This window comes from Phoenix dactylifera, chromosome 10 (genome assembly GCF_051530095.1).
Source record: "Phoenix dactylifera cultivar Ajwa chromosome 10, Ajwa_hap1_PhDact_Kaust_v1.1, whole genome shotgun sequence".
Classification (NCBI taxonomy): domain Eukaryota; kingdom Viridiplantae; phylum Streptophyta; class Magnoliopsida; order Arecales; family Arecaceae; genus Phoenix; species Phoenix dactylifera.
In genome coordinates, this window is record NC_143199.1 from 20,697,185 (window position 1) to 20,714,560 (window position 17,376).

Genomic DNA, 17,376 nt, shown 5'->3' on the forward strand with positions numbered 1-17,376 from the left:
CAATTGGACCCAAAAAAAATAATTGTAGTGTCTCTAACTTGACTAAATCAAAATTAATTGGATCAAAAAATTAATCAGTTGGCCATATATTTTCTTGACTTTTTTCATTATTGTATAACATTAAATACAATAAGCCAATAACAACAACGATGGCATATGAAAGAAATCCTCTTTCTATACAATTGCTCGGTGCTCATAATAAAATAACAATTAACAAATGCTTCCATGTGAAATAGTAATTAGTGAATAGTGATTAGTCAATAGAAAACTCACCACTGCGGCACTGCCTGGGATTTGGCCTTTGGAAATTGGAATTTGGGAATGGGGATGCTAACGGAGGAGCCGACGAGGCCGGAGCCACGGAGCGGCGGAGCCTGGAGGTCGGAGGTCGGAGGAGCCGAGGACGGCAAGAAGGAGAGCTGGATCCGGACTTCGGAGCAGGGGTGGCCCAAGAGCTAGAGTCTAGAGAGGAGATTCGGCCGGCGGCTCGCCACTCGCTGCCGTGACGCCGTCGTCGGGTTCTTGCCTTCTTGGAGCCGGAGGAGGAGGACGGTGGCCTTTAGAAGTTTAGAGGCTAGGGCAGAGCCGAGGAGCCCGGAGGCCGGAGGCTGGAGGTCGGAGGAACCGAGGACGGCGAGTAGAGCTGGAGAGGAGAATCAGACTCCGGACTCCGAAGCAGGGGCGGTCGAGCCTCAAGCCGTCGACGGTCGAGCCTTCCGGCTGCCGGTAGAGAAGGGAACTAGGGAGAGGAAAACTGAAGGTACACTCCATTTTTTTTTTCTTTGAAGGGTTCAGCCGTTTAGCAAAAAAATAAGCATCAGCGGAGAAGGGGGGAGAGTCGAAGAGAAGGCGGAGGACCGTTGCCTGTCTCAGCTGTCGTAGGCTCGTAGCCATGCCCGTCTAGCAGCTGTAGCCTGTCTCAGACTTTCAGCTGTCTGTCGTCGCCTCGTCGGGGAGATGGGGCTTGGGGATGCACTGTAACGGGCCAGCTGCATAGCCGTCGCCCGTCACCCTGTTACTCTGCCAGCTTTCGGATGTGAAAGCTCAAAAAAAAAAGTCTCTCCACGAGTCCACGAGCAGAGCGGGGCGGGGGCCTTAGGCGACCGCCTCGGTCGCCTAAGGCTCGAGCCGGCACTGACTATCAGTTGCATGTTTTCATCGTATGAAATCCGCCGCAAAACATTCGAAAGAGTAATTATGGTATCAGAAAGTTAACGATTCCATTTGTCCATAAATTAGTGATGGAAATCACTCTGAATTCCCTCATTGTCGGTCATAGCATTACCACTAGAACCAACAACAGTGTCAATCCTACTTCTACGTGACTCTTGCTTCCAGAAAATCTCCAATTGCCTAGTAACTCTACTGTGCTCTGAGTTTGGAAAGGAATATAGAATGCACCCTGTTGCACATCTTCTTCCTATAGCAGAGCAATCTCATCTTCAATTCCCTTTGCCTTCTGAAACAAATAGTCCACAGTATTCTTATTCCAATTGAGAAGTGCCCTTTTGGTAGCTTGCAGCAAAGTCATAACTCTATCCGCCAGAGCTAAATATGAATGCCCCTGCCATATCAATTCTTTTGATAATCTCCTTGAATCCATCACAACTTAGCCGGAAGTTCTCAAATGCATAACTCTATTGTTGCACCAAGTGAAGGGCAAGCTGGAATAACTAAGGTCAACTAGACTGTTGGCGGCTATGAAATGATGAAAAACAAAAATCTCACTGCTTAAATGAAAAGCTTTACCTCCCTTCTTTTCACTACCAACCATAAGAACAGGCTTATTGAGAGAGACTACAGCCGAGGCCAATTCCCACACTTCTTTCCTTCTAACCCTACAAGGATTGCCATAGATGACATCCAGGATCCACTGCTCGCTATTAAGCTACGAAATAATGTCAAAAGCTGCTCGGCTACTCATCAACACAAAGTCCACAAATTGCATCGCCTTCTCCCAAAGGATTATGATCCCACACATTACCAATAAACTTAAGCAATCTATTGATGGAAGTAGAGGCTAACCTCATTTCAAGAAGGCAACAAACATCAGGATTATTCTCTCTAACAATTCTCCTGAAGTTAGAGAGAAGGGTGGTTTTGCTGCTACTGGGCAATTTTAGGAGAGAAATTGTCATAGGGGATCAAGTCCAAGGAAAGAAGAGGCATCCTCAGATCTGGACACCCATGATTGAACCAGCTTTTCTGCATCTTCTTCAACGGGAGGATTGTCAGGGAGAGAGTCTCTCATATCTTGTTTACCTGTTGAGCTTCCATCTCTCTCAATAAACCTTGGAGAATTGTCAGGGTTCCAACCAAAGATATAGACCATGGCATCCTCAGAAACCAAAGATATAGAACCTTCATAGTCCTCGTCGGAGAGAACGATGGCCTCAGAAAAACCCTGACAACCTTAGTTTAACCAGGTGTGTCTTTACCCAACCTTAGTTTGTTTCAATGCCCCCATTTTGCTAGTAAATTTTATTTTTGGTTTTTCTACCTAGCAGCTAAAGGCAAAGACACATACGAGTGATGTTGTTACTTAGCCCTAGTCACTTCCAAACAAAATAGAGAGGCTAAGTGTCTCATAGCATTCTATGACTTTTTTCTCGCATCGCTAACTTTTTTATTTTGTTTATTAATAAAGCGAGAGCAAATCTTCTAAGAAATAGCTAAACATAAAAAATAATTCATGTCCTTGACTATGGATGCAAGCTTGCAAGACACATAAAAACATTATTTATATACACTTTAAATTAATTCAACAAATTATTTTTGTGATGAAGTAAATGTTTAGCCATTCGTGTGCATCATTGATGCTGGCATACTTCTCCATGTAAGGTGCAGCAACCTGAAAGAGATAAAATATGAGGGGCTAATCTTGATGCACAGAAAAAGAAAAATGTTAAGTGCTCTAAATAGCAGTGCATCAGGTGTGTGTGTGTGTGTGTGTTTTTTTATATTAACCAAGAAAATATTTTTTTTTTAAGCAAAAAAAAAAGAAAATGTTTTTTTTTTTTTAAAAAAAGGAATTCAATGGTCCGTCTTTTATATATATGGACCCTTCGTTAGGCCGATGGTATGTTCCAATTTCCAAGTCTTGCTGCGCTCTCTTTGCAAGCCTTCGAGGTTTCGAGACCGCGGTCTCGAGAAGGGGCAGCGGCGGAGCTCAGCAATGGCAGGCGGAGCGCCGCCTTCGACCGGCGGTCCGCCGACGACCTCCTCTTTTTCCTCCGTCGCCTCCTCGTCGTTGGCATCGGGCCTTCCTCCGCCTCCCCCTCCTCCCAAGATCCTCCTCGCCAAGCCGGGATCGGGTCCCGCCGCCCCGAGGTTCCCCCGCGACGACGACCCCTCCGGCTCCGTGGTCCTCCGGTCCCGTAACGCCCCTCAGCCGAGCTCACTTAGCCTTCTCTCCGATTCCTGGGAGTTCCACACCGATCGGATCCTCCCGGTACGTTCCTCCCTTACTCCCCTCCTGCTCTTCCTCGTTAAACCCTAGAAGAAGTAATAAATCTTTAGTAGTAGTTCCATTTACCTTTTGAAAGAAAGAAACTTATTGTTTCTAATTTCTGGTTCTAGTCTTGGGCATTGAAATTCTGAGCACAGGAGATTTTAGTATTAGTTCTTCTTTTTTTTTTCCTCTTGGTTTTCTAAGGTATCAGAATTGTAGAACAATAAAAGATCCAATTGGGAGCACACGGATGTGTTATTTATTTTGTTACAAAGTTGACAGTTTTTTATTGATTGCATTGTTGAGAACATCATAAAATGTATATCGTTTTTCTTCCTTTTTGGGATATATGAATCCTGAGATGAACAAAGATCACAGGGATGCAGAAAATAATTGTTTTTTTATTTTACGTCTTGTGCAGTTTCTGACTGAGAATAATGATTTCACTGTGGTTGGAATCATCGGTCCTCCTGGTGTTGGCAAGTCGACGATCATGAATGACCTTTATGGTTTTGATGGTAGCTCGCCTGGTATGTTTTAACCCCCTTTGCTCATATGAATAGTTGAAAATTGGTTAATAAGAGCCATCTTTTGCTTATCTTTCAATTTTGCCTCCAAAAAGCGGGATTTTGCCTCCCACATAAAACAAATAATTGATCATCAATGTCAAACAACTAAAATACGGCAATCTGGAACAAATAAGAAGGCGGTAATGGAGAGAAACAAGCATGAGACGGGCTTCACATTGACAAGCCTATAATCAAACTTTTACAAGCACCTTCATGTGTATCGCAATTGCCTTATGGTAATCAATATGATTGTGATTCCTGGAACAGTTATATTTGAACCTGTGCCTCCTATACTGGCTAGATAAACATGCATTACGTGCTTGTAGGGCAGCTTATTGTTGATTGGCAAGAGCTTGTATCCTCACTCTTTCCCACTTAACATGTGACACTTACCAAAACTATTTGAACATAAAATTCATGATCTCATTAATTCCTATTGACTTTTAAGGCACACTCCTTCATACCTTATGGTGAAACCTTTATAGATACCGCTTTATTTAACTAACAATCTGCAAAATCATTTGTTGTTCTGGCATATACCGTTCTTATGATTCAAATTGATCAGTGCAGTATTAGTTTCTTCATGAGGTATGTAATTAGAAGCTAACTGAAGCTGTACTGCAGGGATGCTACCACCTTTTGCTACACAGTCTGATGAAACTAGGGCAATGGCAAAGCACTGCACCACTGGTATTGAATTGCGGGTTTCTGCTGAGCGGCTCATACTTCTTGATGCCCAGGTTAACCACTGAGTTAATTTATGCCACTTTTTAGATGCTTCAATTTGTGAGATCTTGTATTGTTTGGGTCAGCAACTTTCATCATGTTTGATTATTCTGTATTGGAAAAATCTTTATTGCTAAATATGTTTTTCAGCCCTCGTCCCTCACTTTTTTGATGTCTTGCTATCTCGAGGCATATTGGACACTTTACTTTTTAAGAAGTATGGCAACCTGTTTTTGCAGAAGCTACATGATGCAAGATAGCGTAGATGTTCTTGTACCAAATAGCGTGTGTGCACAACTAACATGCTTCATTATATATGTAGCCTTTTCTTTTGGTCTTTATGTATCAATGGGTGTGGTTCTAGAGATCCTTTGGCTCTTTCACCTTCATTAAATTCAAAATCTTGCATCATGTAGATATTTCAAGTCATCCCTCCATTCCTGCTTCTTGTAAGTTACAAGTCTTTTAATTTACTAAAAACAATTGAGCATCTTTTTGGATGTTGGTTTTGACCTTCTCTTAAATTTATGATTATTTCTTTTTTTTAAAAGATGTTCGTATCATATATTTGCAATTATGACAATTACTTTTGTGTCTTATGCAGCCAATGTTTAGCCCCTCTCTTTTAGTTGATATGATGAGACCTGATGGTTCATCTACAATTCCTTTGTTGAATGGGGAGTCACTGTCGGCAGATTTGGCTCATGAATTGATGGGAATTCAGGTGATTATTGAACAAGAGAGCAACTTTCTCTTTTCACACATTATCTTTTTTTGTTAATAGTGTGTGTGATGGGATCTGATCCAGCATTATTCTTTTTTCTGGTGCTGCAAGGAACCCTTCTAGCTTGGTGTTTTCCTGGCATCCATTTGTAATGTTTTGTTGGTTGTGTCTGAGGGAATTCATGACTTCAGTATGTGGCAGCTGATGCTTGTGGTATGCTTTCCACCTTGAAAAATCTTATGATTAATTCCATTTTTCAATAGTTGGCTGCATATAATTTTGTACTACCCATGCTTCTGTGAGCAAAGATGGTGGGGAAGTCTAACCTGGAAACATCTATTATACCCACTAAAATCTGTTTCATGAAAATTTGGTTGCTTCTTTACTTTACATATTTCATTACAATTGATAGTTTTCATAAATTAATAACTGGAACATGGTGGGGGATCAATCAACCAATAACCATTACATGTTTTGTCAACATTTTTCATGGACTGAGCCCCAGCATGTAGCAGTCTGTAACTTGTATCTCAAATTGCTTATTACCCCATGCAAATGTGTAACAAAGAGAGTAGAAAACAGAACTGGAGGTTATGACAATTGTAGTGGTTTGATTGTTCATGTTTCTCATTAATTATTTTGTTAAGAATCCACACAGTGCAGGAACAAGTTTAGAAGATCAAAATAATTTAAACAGCACTTCATTATTTTTTAATTTTTAAATTTCTTTTCTTTCTCTTTTTTTTTATGTGCACATGTGTATGTGCTTGTTTGTTTGTTTTTTTTTTTTGGGGGGGGGGGGGGAGGGGGGGGAGGGGGTTGGTGGATAGATTATTAATAACATTTGTTACCTTTATCATAACCATCTCAAGGTTGGATTCTCATTTTTGGATGTAAACAAGCAGCACTTCACCCTTCCAAATGCAGGAGCGGCTTAATGCTTTTGAGGGCCTAAGACGAACTCACTAAGAGGGGCTTTTTTTCTTTTCATTTTGTCTTTGAGACCTTCTCTGCAGTGGGCCGGCCTAAGGCGAACTCACTAAGGGAGGGCCTTTTCCTTTTTTTTTTGTTTTTGAGGCCTTCTCTGTGGTGGGCCTTCTTTGGGCTGGGGCCTTAGGCGACCGCCTCAGTCGCCTAAGGGTTGGGCCAGCTCTGTCCAAATATAGTCAATTATAGCAACATGAAGAAATCCTTGATCATGGGTGTTAAGGGATGGTTGTGGGAACCAGATGAGATCCAGATTTTCTTTTCTTTTTTCTTATAACCCAGAAAGGTATAATTCCTTGCAGAGGCTGCAAGACAATACTTTATGTCTGGAAGCTTGCCTGCATGTTCAAAACAGTTGGTTTGGATTGTTTCAGCTTGGCTACTTTCTGAAGCTAGAAAAATTGCCCACTTAATAATATGTTCCTTTTCTGCCATTTGAAAATTAGATCTATTTTCAGTGAGTTGGCCTTAAGTTAGCTATGATGGTAAGATGGCACTACAAGACGCCTAGTACTCCTTTCTGATGACATGTAAATTTCTACATTAGTTTTGATGACATTTGTATAGATTATGCTCTTCTTCCTTTGTAATTTTAAAATCAAATTTAGAAGTCTGTGAGTGAAGACAAAATTCTGTATCTGCAGGTCGATTTGTTGAAGCATGGCATACCAGATCCATCTTTGTTGACATCTTCGCATTCCCAGGGTTCTGATTCTGTGCCAGATAACGAAAATAAAAGCATTGTTCAGCCTACTAGTGTGGAGTTCCTGTCTGCCCTTGTTTTCATACATACTAAGTGAGAATTATCTGTTAACTGTTCCTTGAGACTTTGACTGCTACTTTTGGTGAAAAGAGTTAACCTTATCTTTGATTTGACAATGAGCATTCTTTTTGAAGAATCTAACTTCATGTATTTTTTGAATATTTGACAATTGTATCTGTTTCATGCTTGAAGAATCGGTACCTCTTTTCGCATGGTTTTCAATGCTGATTTGAATAAGCATCATGCAATGACTTATTAAGAGACATAAGGAGCATCTTTGGCATTATTTCTTCTTTTTAAAAATTGATTCTCAAAAATCTCTTTGATGTAAGTCCTTTGATTTAAAAAAAAGTTTTTTATGCATATTTGGTGTTTCGTACTCTCATGCTATAAGACTCCTTGTAAGTAAGCATACCATATTTGAAAGTCAAGGAGCAAGGTCATAAGTCAGAAGCTGGTTTTTCTAGCCTCTCTTAAATGGCATATTCTGATTATACTTTTTGCAGGAGTTTAAAAGTCACAACATGACTTTCTTCAGCAGCACCTGAAGTGCTTAAAGAATAGTATGTTTTGATTGGCAAAACCTTGAAGATAAGGCATGGAGGGAGAGAGACAAACTTAAAGATGAGATGTAACATACAAGTGCAACTACTTTCTTTTGAGTAATGAAATTGTTGGAGATTTCAGGGTTGCTGGCCTGAATAGTGGGTTAAGGAATCAACTAAGGAGGAGGTTGTTGTGTTCTGTGTTTATCATACACCTCAGGAGGAGTTTATTCAACAAGCTCTAATATTTCTAGGGGATACAAGGGTTAGGAGTAGTTGGCAATGGAAGTTGGACATGGAGATGATGTTTTAGGGTAAAAGGAAAAAGTATTTCATCCTGTCGTTCAACTTGTTGAGAGTAAAACATAACAAGTGCATAATTACGTCTTCACTAATAGAATACGCGGAGCTCAAAATTATAGCATCTCATACCTTTCTTCATATGGAGTAATCAGGAATGCTACACTTGACTAAACATGCATTTAATTTGTGACCTGAAGCACCAATACAATGGACAAGAAATTCATGATCAAATGCTCTAGAAGGAAAGAAAGGGGAGGATATGTATTGACTGCATTTTGTTGTATGACGGACTATTTAAGTTACTCTGTCATATCCCTTTTATAAGATCGAGAATAGCATGACACTGATATGGCTATTGAACATTCATACTTACATTATTATTCGTGTGATCTCTGTCAAATTTTAATTATGATTTGTTGCACTAGTCATTGGATTTCTATGATAAAAAATATTGGTTATTTGTGCAATAGCATTTCATACCTAACCATACCTATATTGAGACTCTTAAATTACTTTATTTCTTTAGGCATTTAAGAAATTATTTCAATTTCTAATTAGCCTCATTCACCAATATACTCTATATTTACTTTGGGATTGAGATGTGATGCTATAATAAAAATTTAGTTGATAAAATATTGCATAGATCATAAAGAGAGTCCAAGAATCTAAGGTTAGGATCACAAAGATTACAATGTTAAGGTTGTCATGCGATAAATCTGGGATGGGGAGGATTTGACATAAGTACATAAACATTTGCACGGGTCTTACCAATGATTAAATTGTGAATTGTTTATGGTGTGGGCATGTGTAATAAAAAATTAGCAGGGAGTGCTCAGATTTGTGTTAATGAATCACATTAGAGGAAGGGTAAGCCTAACAAGTGTGGGAGTGAAAGACAAGTTAAAAATTGGTTATGGATCGGAATTTGCCAACAGAAGGGCATTTCCTTTTCACACAAGACTTACGATGGGTGTTTTCCAATGTTCTTTCTTTTACTGATCAAAATATTGGAAGATTAATTTGTTAGACTTCTTAAAATTCTTTTATCCATATGAACCATATCAATTTAGTCAATTTTTAGCTTTTCCTTCTTGACCATGATTTTACCTCAAAGATATATATCTTTAATTTTACCATGGAGCTATTTGATTGTCATCTATGCATACTGTAAGATCTTAGTAGATGTTGTATCAGTAATTTATTTTCTCTGGATACTTGTCTGGTGTCTACAGACTGCAGGATCAAGACTTATCCCCATCTAAAACTATCCTACTGAGGAAGGCTCTATTGCAATTTTTCAGCTCATCATCTTTCAATGTAAATAAACATGGGGCTACAGTACAGACTGATTCTTCTAATTCTCTTGATACAAAATCTGAGGATTTGGACCCTGTGCAACCAGACTTGTTTATGATTCCTTTAAAATGGCAAGACAACGTACAAAAATCTCATTCTGAAAGTTACTGTTCCATGTCAGGGAAGCTCCGTGACCAGGTAAAATTTCCTTTCCAATATGTTTACTTAAGTTATACATTGACATTCCATGTCTTGGAAACTCCATAACCTTGCAATCTTTCTATCTCATTTTTCTCTTTCTACCTTAGACAATGTCCCTTTTGCCCCTTTTCTTTTTCTGTGCATGTTGTTTCTTTGGTCTCTATGAGCAGTATTATGAGTAATTTGCAGTTCACTAAAATATTTCATTTCTTTCAACAATAGAAATAGTTGTTAAAATTAAATTATGTTTTTTTTTTGCATGTTAGAACCAAGTTTTTTTTTTTTTTGAAATTATATATAACATTTCTCTCTATCCTTATTTACAAAACCTAGATAATATATATTTAAATTACAAATAGGCCCTTTTGTTAGCCTTCTGTCGCTGCAAATGATCATGATCCCTAGTTGAGTAGGAGTGCTGACTATCCTACCCTTGGTCACTCTCAACCAGGGATCCATGACTAAAGGAACAAAGGTGCAATGCAATACCCATGCAAGACTCTCCTTATACACATCTTACGTGTTGATGTGGCATTGAAATAGTGAGCCATGAAAGCAATCATTTAAGAGAGGAAACTCCATCCAAGCTTCTTATTTATTGTCTCAAACATCCTTTCACCATATCGTTCCATGTGTGGCCGCCCTCCTTTGCTCTCTCTCTATCTCTGTTGAACTCCCTCAACCACCACCACCACTTTTGGCTTTCAATAGGACTCACCTGCAGCACCTTGAGCACCTCGTCTAAAAGCAGGCCCCTCAAACGCTAGTCTCCACCATCCTAGTAAAGATCCTGACCTCCCTCCCTCAACAATCCTTGGCAGGTTTTAGACATGGTCAAAGAATCATGAGGGAGTGCCCTATGCTCCCGTGCTCTGCTCCGACATCCCAATCTCCATCTACAACCTCACTGAGACTGCCAACTGCATGGAGATAGAGTGGCCTCTTTCTTGCCAACAGTCTTCCTGCAACTTCATCTTCTCCATCACCCGCCTTGCTTGATCATCATCCTTGCCAAGGCTAACACCATCTGTCGATCAGACCATCTCTACCCTGATAGAGCATGCCCAGTTCGTAACAGGAAAATCGAATTCTGTTTATAGGTTAGTGGTTGCAAGGAATTGTCGGGTTCTCTTATGTGTGCATGAAGAGGTCAAGTTGCATGCCACATGGAACGTTAAGTGTTTTTATGCGAGCCTGTTCTAGGTTGTTACTTTCTAATAGTAGTATGATACTCATAATGGTTGCATAAGAGTAGGAGATGTTGGGTAAGTTGTTACTTTCAAGAGTCTGGTGCTCACAGTGTTACTTAAGTATAGGAGATGTTGAGCATCCTCAAGATGCAAGTTATGTAAAGTCCTATTTACGTAGTGCCTCTGGGCTTATGAATGGATGATTATCATTGTTGTCAAAGTCCCCTGTCGCTTGTTTCAAACCAAACTAAGACAATTATCTCTTAAAAGATCTCTTTCTCTGTAATTTATCACACCCTCTCCTAGTTCATGGGCCCTGGTGGTGCCATCTCAACGGTGGCAATGAGTGGTATGAGTGCATTGAGTGCAAACACCACCCATGGCCTCTATCTTGGCATGGGCATCTCTAAAAGTGAGGATAGCGGTTGCCATGACTCCTCCCTCATGATCAATGGCAACCTTCAGGCCTACCACAATGTCTAGGACGTCATCGCCCATGTCGCCACCTAGGTTGATGATGGCCCTGGTGTTGCCCTTGTCAGTGTGGGCGGTGTCGGCAACTTCATTGAGACAATCTACAATGGCCTTGAATACAATGACATGTAGCTCATCTCCCAAGTTTGCAATGTCCTCCACTCCATTGGTGCTCTCTCCAACTGTGAGCTTTCTGAGATCTTCACTGATTGGAACCACGGCGAGCTTGAGAGCTTCCTTATTGGGATCACTGCTGATATCTTTTTGGTGCCTGACGAGCGTGGGGGTAAGCTTGTGGACAAGATCCTTGTTAGGACTGTGATGAAGGGGATCGGGAAGTGGATGGTCTAGCAGGTGGCTGGAACTCTTAGTTGCTTCCTTCATAATCTCTACCTCCCTTGGTTATGGCTAGCTCAACAGGCTCAAGGAGGAGAGGGAGGTTACTTTGAGGGTTCTCGACCTAGCCAAGATCAAGTGCAAGGTGAAGTAACCATCCTTAGGATAATTTATTGACATCCCTACTGACCTTTAAGCTCCTCTGTGGCCTCCATGGTGGTGCTAGCTAACGATGACCTTGGTGGCTGCATCCCCTTTGTGCTGTAGTACTGTCGTCATCAAGAGACTTTGAAAGACAAGAAGGGACTCAAGAGAAGGACAAGGAGGGATCGGATGAGAGAGAGGAGTTGCACTCTAAAACCTAAAGCCCTAGAGGGGCCTAGTTCAATTTTGATCAGTAGGACCTAGTAGCCTAGAGACATGGGTTGGAGTGTCATCAAAATTTTGAGTATGAAAAGTATTATCATTGATAATTCAGGGATATTTTTGTCGTAAAACATCCAATGGTCCCACCTAATGCCTACAGTAACATCTTTTCTAGGTTCACTAATTGTCATATTCTCATATCTACTAATAAAAGAGGTGCTACATGGGTTTACTAACTTGGGCCTGTCCTCCCAATGGCTTTAATTTTTTGGCTGAGTCCATGACAAGTGGTATCAAAGCTAGGCCCAATTTGCATCACAGTTGTATTAGTCGTGTAGGTTCCTGCCAGGTTTGAGTAGGACCCGGTAGGGTAGTGTAGGACCCATGTCATGGGTGGGCCCTCCCTCTCGAGTAGAAGCTAATCATGATAAGGTTGTCACTAAGTTGGATGGGAGAGATTGTCATAGTCCTACATCGACTAATAAAAAAAGTGCCACATAGGTTTATTAGCGTGGGCCAGTCCTTCTAACAGATTAACCTTTTGGATTGTGAGTCTAATATAATGGAGGCTTTGTCCAAAAGTCTATTTGCAATTTAAATAGTATTTTCTAGGTTAATTTGTAAATAGGAATAACGAAGAACGTTATATGTAATATCGATAACACATTTGGTATGATAAACGAAAAACCTATTAAATTAATATTTGTAGGGTTTTTGTTGTAAATAATGATGGTTTTGCTTCAAAAAACACTGTAGAATATGCTTTTGCAACATGAATGGTGGAGGACATAAGAAGAAAAAGATAGAGAGATAAGAAGAAGAAGAGGAGAGTAAGAGAAAGAAAAGCAACTCAATAATTTGTATTCTTGACAATGCAAACTGTAGTCTCAATAGTATAACAATGGATTTATATAGACCATGCAAAATTCTAATAAGAGTTCGTATAAAAATAAACTTTGCGAGTCCAAATAAAATTCTAGATTTCAAATAAAATAAAATTCTCTAATTTTCAAATAAAATAAAATTCTTTAATTTCTATATTGGCGCCTAACATAAGTATGCCTAGATTCCTTATTAATGATGGTTCTCCATCAATGGGTGTTCTAAGTTGCATGTCCCATGATTTCCACTATCCAAGATTTTATCGATATTACATATAACACCTTTCCTTATCCCTATTTATAACTTGACCTACATAAAGTCCTACTATTTTTCAACTAGGACCTTGGGTTAAAGTCTGTCAAGAGGCTTGGGTTAAAGTGCTAATGTAGGGTTCAGAAAAGATTTTATGATAAAATGCCCTTGTATTCCTTGATAGGCATTGAGTGTCCTTTTATTTTCCTCCCTTCTAGCCATCGGGGCTCTCTGCTTTTCATCCCAAAATGCTGCTTCCTCACGTTTGCCTCTGTTAGTGACCAACTGCACCTCCACTGAAGGCAAGGACTCTCCAACTCTCTGCCTCCTTGTCTCCTGGTGGGCTCCACCTCCGGCATGGACCCACCTACCTCTTGACCCTCCCCACCTTCCCCACCATCCCTCCTCTCCGTTTTGCATCATTGGTAGACTTTATCTGGGTCAATTTACGAATAGGGATAAGGGGAGGTGTATACATAAGATCGATAAAATCTTGAGTGTGATATACAATAAAACCCTTCCATCTTGTATCATCTATGAAAGTTGTAGGCTAACTTATATGGGCCTATGTTGGATATCCTGTTTTGTTCCCACCTAGACAAAATGTACGTGCCTGGAAGTTCAACTATTTTTCGTGTAAAATTAACCATATCCATCTATGATCCAGGCATACTAGGGGAAGCATTTATTATTGAGATAAAAACTCCCAGAGTATGAAATTAAAGTAAAGAAGATGGGCTTGCATATTCTACCTTGTAGGAAAATTATGAGTTGATTTTGTTGCATTTTTTGGCAATTCTACAGTTGCATTATGTTGCGTGCTGATTGTTTTGCTTAATTCAGATATTGTCAATGACTGGTCATTCATTTGCAAAGAACATCTCAGAGCGTGATTGGTTGCGGAACTCGGCTAAGATTTGGGAATTGGTGAAGAAATCTCCAGTCATTGTTGATTATTGCAGGATGCTGCAGAGTTCAGGATTGTTCAGGAAGTAATCAACCTTATGTTTTAAGAGATTAAAGACTTTGTAAGTTATCTATCTGGGACAAACGAAGGTATTGCATAACATTTTTGACCTGGTTCCCAGTTCCCAGTTGATTCTACTATTAAGCATTTATTTTTTCTAATTGATTCCCAACCATGCTTAATACTTGGCATTTTTTATTATTTAATTTAAATCAAGTGCAGCCTGTGAGATCCGACTCCCTCAAGTGAAACCTATGTGAAAGCATCGCCCGGCCCACACACTGCAGCGTAATTTGTTTCATATGATCTACAGATCAGCTATGAAGGACTTCAGATGGTATTGTGAAGAACAAGAGTTGTGTTCTAGGATACCTTTCGCACCCTTTCTTGTATTGTTGGCATCAAAGCAGGGTCTTACCATAATGCTGATGAAAAGTTTTGGCAAAGTACCTTAGATTAATGTCAACCCATGATTTTAATCCAAGTTCCTGAACTGATGTCATTCTGGGAAGAAGAACAGCAATCATCTGTACCGAACAGTGGTTTTGTCATGTACCTATGTAGATAGAGAACCATGAGGCTTTAATAAATTTAAGGATAATATTATCATGAACTATTCGAAGACTGCTGCAAAAACCATTGTCTATTTGGCATCAGGTAGGTTTGCTGAACTCTGCTCCTTTCTATACTGTTGCACTGCATTGGGTATATATCATAGCTGTGGATGGTCTAAAGGTAAAACGATCATTTTTTTGTTTATCTTTCGTTCCCTAGGGCTTTATTGCTCAGTTGACAAGAAAACAATTAATCAAGACAGTTAAAATAAGCTGAGATCTGCTAAGTTCCAATAGAAAGGAGGGACTTCTCATTCCCTTCAGAAGAGATGATGAGCATTGACTAAGCTTTGTTAACATCAAAGAGTAATAAAATAATATGGGAGATGCGAGACTTCTCATAACCAATCATGTAACATTCTATAATGTGATCGTACCCAACTTGTACAAAGCTGAGGGAAATCTTTTTGCCACGCAGGCATTTTACAAACTACTACAGCAAGCATTCAGAGGTTTAAAAACGGACAATTTACCTGGATTTAGACAAACCAAAGTGCATGAACATGGCAAGCCTCATGTCATCTGCTGTTCACACGTATCAGAACTACCATTTTAGTGCAAGCCGCTTTCACAAGTGAAAGAATGCAGCCATAAAATACAAACTTGGGATACCACTTAAAATTAGAAGGATAACAATCTTATAGTTTGACGATACTTTTTTTTTTTTTGTGCTAGAACGAGTGTTTCCTACTATTTGAGTACGGACACACCCAATAAAATTAGAAAACAAATCTCGGAGTGCTTTGGGCAACTCTCCCTCCTCGGCCCACAAGGTACCCTTAGAGTGACTGACCACATAAGAAGCCATCTAGTCCGTGGCCCTGTTAGCCTTTTTGAACACATGCCTAGTTTGAAAGGCCACACTGTCACTTACCATAGCCCAAATATCTCGGAGTAAGGGTGCCCCCCTCCTCTGTCGCTAGAGCCACCCTGGATCCAACTGATCACGGTGGCCGAATCGCCCTCCAATATAATCGAGCTAGCCTGTGGCCCGCACCGAGCATGGCTCAGGCCAGCCCATGCCGCGCCCATAGTTCTGCTCCAAAAACTAAGGTATAGAAGATTTGATGATACATCCTCTCTTGATGATTTTGATCCTTGTGCCTCACTTTTTTTGGCAACAAAAAATATGTAGATTTAGTCCATTTGCAAAGAAAATTTGGTGATATAGGTCCTGTTTGGGGGAGCTGTTGGCAGTAGAGCTTTTGAAAGTAGAGTTGTTAGAGGTAGAGCTTTTATAAAAAGCTATTTGCTGTTTGGTAGCTACATTTATAAAGTGTTGTGGCACTTTAACATGTGTTGGTAAACAAACTGAGAAAGTACTATTGGTATGACAAAATAACCGTAAAGGACATTACATAGTATTATACAACAAAGCATAATAAAATATAATATATATTAATACATAAATATATGATATAGTATAATATTATTATAATGTAATATAATATTATTATAATATAGTACTATAACATTATATACTATAGGATAATAATTTAATATAATATTAAATTATTTAACATAACTATTATGATATAATGTAATATAATATTATATTTATAGTACAATACAATAATAAAGATATAAAATATTATAATTATTAGCGTAAATTAATTTTTCATAATATAACATAATATTAAATTATTTAACATAACATATTAATGTATTATGATATAATGTAATATAATATTATATTTATAGGGACAGTGTGTAATTATTATTTTCATTATGGGTATTTTGGTAAAAAAACAGCTTTCTGACGGAGCCTAAAAGTGTTTCTTCGGAAAGCCCAAAATGGTGCTTCTTTTAAAAAGCTATTTTTAGCTTTCTGGAAAATTTAAAACAGCTTTTCGAAATTTTTATGAAACACGTTTTTTTATCTAAAAGTACTTTTGGAGGGCCAGAAAGTACTTTTGGCCTCCAAAAGCTCCCCCAAATGGGCCCATAGGCTATGGCCGATGTTATTTCTACATCTGCGATGAGTCTCCACATAACCTAACCTGATCTAGAGCTAGGTGTAAATTTACTTGTACTTGATTGAACGTTACATGTGCTGCATGAACATCAGAGAGGCATGGAAACCAACAGCACCCAAGATGTGGAAGAAGTCGTAGCAGATACAGGTCATGTAACCATAGAACAAAGACGTTTACACGGAGCCTGACATATCTGATCTTGCATGATAGTAGTTTACGCAGTTGAAGAAGATGAATACAATGGAGGATCCTCCACAAAGGCACAAAGAACTGGCATGCATATATCGGAGCTTCCACAAAGGAGACAAAATAGAAATTCAATGTCAACATTTGTCTCTGGTTTTGTTCAGATTCATAAGGTATAGCTAAAATGGCTGTATAAAAACAATCTCTATATCCATCCTAACAAATTTCAAGACTTTTTCTTTTCCGTTCCAAATTTCTTTAAATATTTATTGGGAACAAAATGTCATACATTTCTTTGATGCAGCAGAGTAGGTCTAACTACTTAAGCTAACTAAAATATCATCTAGTATTTTGAAAAACCATCTGTTTTGAACATAATTTTTGTTCAGCAATGAAGGTGAAGGCTGAATACTTGATTTGAACAAAAGAAAAATCCTGATGCTAATAAGAAAATTTTGGAGTCATACAAGATTAGAATTTTTCTTGTTGTTAAAAATTATTTTTAAATACATTTTATTTCTATCTATTTTTATTTTGAATATTTGCTAGTTGGATAAGAGATTCTATG

The 17,376-nt window shown here is 39.0% G+C and overlaps 1 protein-coding gene across 4 annotated transcripts; it reads left to right on the top strand.

The window, feature by feature from the left end:
* Positions 1 to 3,065: 3,065 nt before the first annotated feature.
* LOC103716831 (uncharacterized) lies at positions 3,066 to 14,648 on the top strand. Of its 4 annotated transcripts, none has more exons than XR_605605.5 (9): positions 3,066 to 3,451; positions 3,873 to 3,981; positions 4,645 to 4,760; positions 5,351 to 5,470; positions 5,594 to 5,683; positions 7,102 to 7,253; positions 9,301 to 9,562; positions 13,909 to 14,121; positions 14,255 to 14,648. XR_605605.5 is itself a non-coding variant. In XM_008805007.5 (9 exons), exons 1-8 carry the CDS (start codon positions 3,077 to 3,079, stop codon positions 14,059 to 14,061), a joined length of 1,377 nt encoding a protein of 458 aa, XP_008803229.2. In that variant the 5' UTR covers positions 3,066 to 3,076; the 3' UTR covers positions 14,062 to 14,093; positions 14,255 to 14,648. The 4 variants fall into 4 exon arrangements, 2 of the variants coding, with proteins under 2 accessions (XP_008803229.2, XP_008803230.2); XR_605606.5 differs by having other exon boundaries at positions 14,250 to 14,378; XM_008805007.5 differs by having other exon boundaries at positions 13,909 to 14,093.
* The last annotated feature ends 2,728 nt before the right edge of the window (positions 14,649 to 17,376 follow it).